The following is a 3908-nucleotide window of genomic DNA, read 5'->3' on the forward strand; positions in this document are numbered from 1 at the left end:
ATCTTTGTGCTGCTCTAGATAGTTGCAACCTACTTCAGAAGAGGGTTTCATCCTAGTGTGTCATCTGCAGATCACTGTGATATTTATGGCTTAGGGTATTTGAGAGTGTGCTAACTTTGGTCTTTTTAGTTATTTTAAACAGGCTGCTGTATTCTTTGTGGTTGTTGGGATGATTCAGATTCAGACTCTGATCCCACACTACTGCAAATTTCCATAACTCTGGATGGCCTCATATGCTCCACACTTCTCTAGAGAACTGGTTAGCAACTGGAACAATTGCTGTAACTCTTTATCCTCCCTCTGCAACTTAAAGAGTTTGAGAACTACTGTTTTAAACTGTAGCATCCTTTAATTTCTTCCCAGTGGCATCAGCTCATCATATTTGCTGACAGAAAGTGAGATTTTCTTTCTTTCTAAAGATTACTGGCTGTAAAAGCGAGAACATGGAGAAGCCTGTTATCACCAATTTTACATTGTTGGACGTTATTAAAAATCATCGTGTGGTGGTGTGTACACTTTTTAAATTTAGTTTTAAACATTTGTTTTCCACAATTTATTATTAGTATTTGTTAAACACATCAATGAAATTCTGTCTCTCTCTATATGTGTGTGTGTGTGTGTCAGAACTGCTCTGTGGCGGTGTGTGCCGTGTTCAGCTGTGACGTCAATCTCATAAAGAATGAAAGGAAACTCTATTATATATCTGGCAATGTGAGCTCGGGATGGATTGAGCAGGTATCTGACTTTTAAAGCAAGTTCATTTCACAGAACAGTTCATATGTATTCATAATTGTTTGATCATTTCTTATTGTCATGATCTGTGTCTCTCTTAGACTGGACTCAGAGCTGCTGTGTTTGAGTTGATCAGTTCAGTGTCTCTGGATTATGACAAGAGCAAATATATTTTCTTTTCCTCTGATTCTCAAGGCACTGCACCGTCTCTCCAGGTGATTCAGTGATCGTTCATGTCAAGTCTAATGACTGTAAAAAGGGTCATCGTGATTTTGCCAAGTAAGACATGTTCCTCGATCAACATATTTTGTTGATCCTGGAACAACATTCCAGTCTGAAAATTTAGTCTTAACCCTATTCCTACCCCTAAACCTAATCCTACCCATAACTTAATCCTAAAATCAGAGGGGAAGATAAGTAAATAACATTGATGTAGAAGCACCTAACCCTGGTTGCAAGCCTAAACTTGACATAAACTGTAAACTTGTCCCTCAAATCTGATTGGTTGATTGGAATGTTGTTCCAGGATCAACAAAGATGTTTATCCAGGAACATGTCTTACTTGGCAAAATCACGGTGACCCTGTAAAAAGAGCTCTCAAAACACTGCTCTGTTTGAAGGGATCTATAGCTGAAATGTACTGTTCCCTATTAGTCAGTCACGTTCAACATTATGTCAGAACTGAGTGACTCAATGGGATCTCGCCTAAGAACCCAATTACCTTCTAGTGGAAACGAAACAAGACAATGTGTCAAGTGAGATTTGCATCGCAAGCCACTCCTCATACGTAACGGTTTATAAGGCAGCGTGCAACACTCACAAAGCTAAGCTTTCACTTCGGAGCCGAGCGGTTGATATACTCAGCACTCTGACAATCATCTATCGTGTGAGCTGACAAGAACGTAAAGCAGTTCTGAGATGGAGTTATGGTGCATTCGTTGGTGGTCGCATTCAAAGAGCAAATTGCACAGCCAGTGCAGCGATCTCACCCCTGGTCATCCTCCCGTCAAAGGCTCAGATACTTTGTCTGCAGCAACCACACAACAAACGCCGTCGGGTAGGCAGGCCAGTGAACTCAGATAGGCCGAATGAAGCACCACAGCAAGCGGCAGAGCAGAGTACACCACCTCTGAGCACCAGCGGGAATCACAGAAACGTAGTTGAAGCTGAAGTCCGTTTTATAAATGTATATAGCTGTCACGCATACATTTTAAACAAGAGAACAATAACAAAACAGACAAACAGCCCTGGTGTGAAGCAGCAGCCAAACATGCAAAGCATACTCACACGTGTTGGCCAATATCGCTGTCTCACATACTGTACCTGGGCACAAGCATGCTGAGATGGTATTTGTGGATGGTTCATGTTCTTATTGTGAGAACATGATAAGAGCTGGTCCAGGTCCAGCATGTGCCAGCATGGACCAGCATAAGACCAGCACTTGAAAGGCATAAACCAGCTCAAACCAGCATACCAGCTCCAGAAGCTACCTTAACCAACATATGCTGTTTTTTTCAGCATTTATGTCAGTTGTGATGTTAAATAAAGCTTGCAACATGTCAGCGAGAAACTTGCGACTCATATTATTCTCTCATGCAATTACAGATACAGTGTTTTGACTGAACCACTGATGCACGAGAGATGAGAACACATTTTTATAATTTTCTGGGTCTTGATAGAGTCTGCGTTTGTGATATTTACTTTCTGTCTGGATGCGTTTAAAATCTGCACTAAGGATGAGTTTGTCACGCATCACACATGTGCAATCCAATAAACAGACAGAAAGCAGGTTAATGCATTTGCATGCCGTGCGAAATCGGGGTAAGAGGCAAAAAACTACCTGTTCTGACCAGTTTATGATGTTTATGACCTTACACCGGTAAAAGAAAGCGGCTTACCGTGTTTACTTGCACGTTCATTGTCGGCTTATTAAGCATAATTGGCTTAAGAACGTGCATAGTAAATTATCATGTTTAATCTTGATTAGATAGGCTGTAGGCTAAGTGGACCTTTGGTTTAACCTATTCAAGTGTCCAGTGACAGAATTTAAATGTCATATTTATCACTGAATTCAGTGAAGTAATATCATTCACAAATAATATTTACCAAATTATAATGTCTATTGTTTGACATGGAACATGTGTGTGGGAGGAAGGAGGAGGACTTCTTGTTACAATGAGATCACTTCTGACTGCACTTGCTCACTTTTTTCCACTTTGTAGATTAACACTCAAGTGGAGGTGTATGAGGAGGTGAACCTGATCAAAGAGATCATTGGAGGGGTGATAGGAGGACTGGTTCTCCTCACAATGGCCTTCTATAAGGTATATCGCCATCATAAAATAAGATTTAGTCCCTGGCATTTTCAACTGTCTACACAATTTATATTTTTAAATGCATGTACGGTTTATTACTGCATATTTTCTTCCTTTACAAGGCTGGGTTCTTCAAAAGTCAGTACAGACAGATACTGCTGGAGGCACAGAGGGATGCAAGAGGACAGCCAAACATGACACAATAATGTGCACTCAAACAGTTATAAGATATAAGTACTGATTGTGTTTTGTGGGTTTGAGAATGAAAGATGAATTCAGTTCATGTTTGTCATATTTCAGGTTAATTATATCATCTCTATAAGGCACATCTGATTGTTTCCTGGTATCAGTAGCCAATGAGCTTGCATGATCAACTTTCAAATACTTAGGATTAGTTAGTTAGCAGATAGTTAGCATTTTTGCAGTGCAGCATGCTTTCAGAAACCCTTCCCCATGTACAGCAGCAGCATGTCTTACTTGCTCATAGCAGCCTGTTGTGTATGTATTGGCAGTAGCAAATCTCATACTTTATGATCAAATCTCATAGCAGCAATAATCAACAGCAGATGCAACAGCAGCATAGCAGATCTATTCCGCAAGAATAAACATATCAACATTGTCATACCCATTACCATGCCAAACACTCAAGAGAGTTATGACAGAAATCATTTTACTTCATATCACTACTCATCATTATCTCATCAGTGAGCTCACCACTGACTTACTACAATGAAGGTATTTATAATAGCATCTCAAATATTTAAATTCCTCCTTTGTTATGAAAACTGATAATGACTGAGTGTCTAGCAGAAATATAAGAAATATTGGAGGAACTTTTTCTCATGTACATTGTTTCTGAAA

General features: G+C 39.7%; 1 protein-coding gene across 1 annotated transcript; it reads left to right on the forward strand.

The window, feature by feature from the left end:
* Positions 1-284: 284 nt before the first annotated feature.
* LOC125255470 (integrin alpha-X-like) lies at positions 285-3908 on the forward strand. Its single transcript, XM_048170762.1, has 5 exons — positions 285-506; positions 625-735; positions 834-947; positions 2955-3056; positions 3170-3908. The coding sequence occupies exons 1-5, from the start codon at positions 444-446 to the stop codon at positions 3251-3253; spliced, it is 474 nt and encodes a 157-aa protein (XP_048026719.1). The 5' UTR covers positions 285-443; the 3' UTR covers positions 3254-3908.

Source organism: Megalobrama amblycephala, linkage group LG20 (assembly GCF_018812025.1).
Source record: "Megalobrama amblycephala isolate DHTTF-2021 linkage group LG20, ASM1881202v1, whole genome shotgun sequence".
Lineage (NCBI taxonomy): Eukaryota > Metazoa > Chordata > Actinopteri > Cypriniformes > Xenocyprididae > Megalobrama > Megalobrama amblycephala.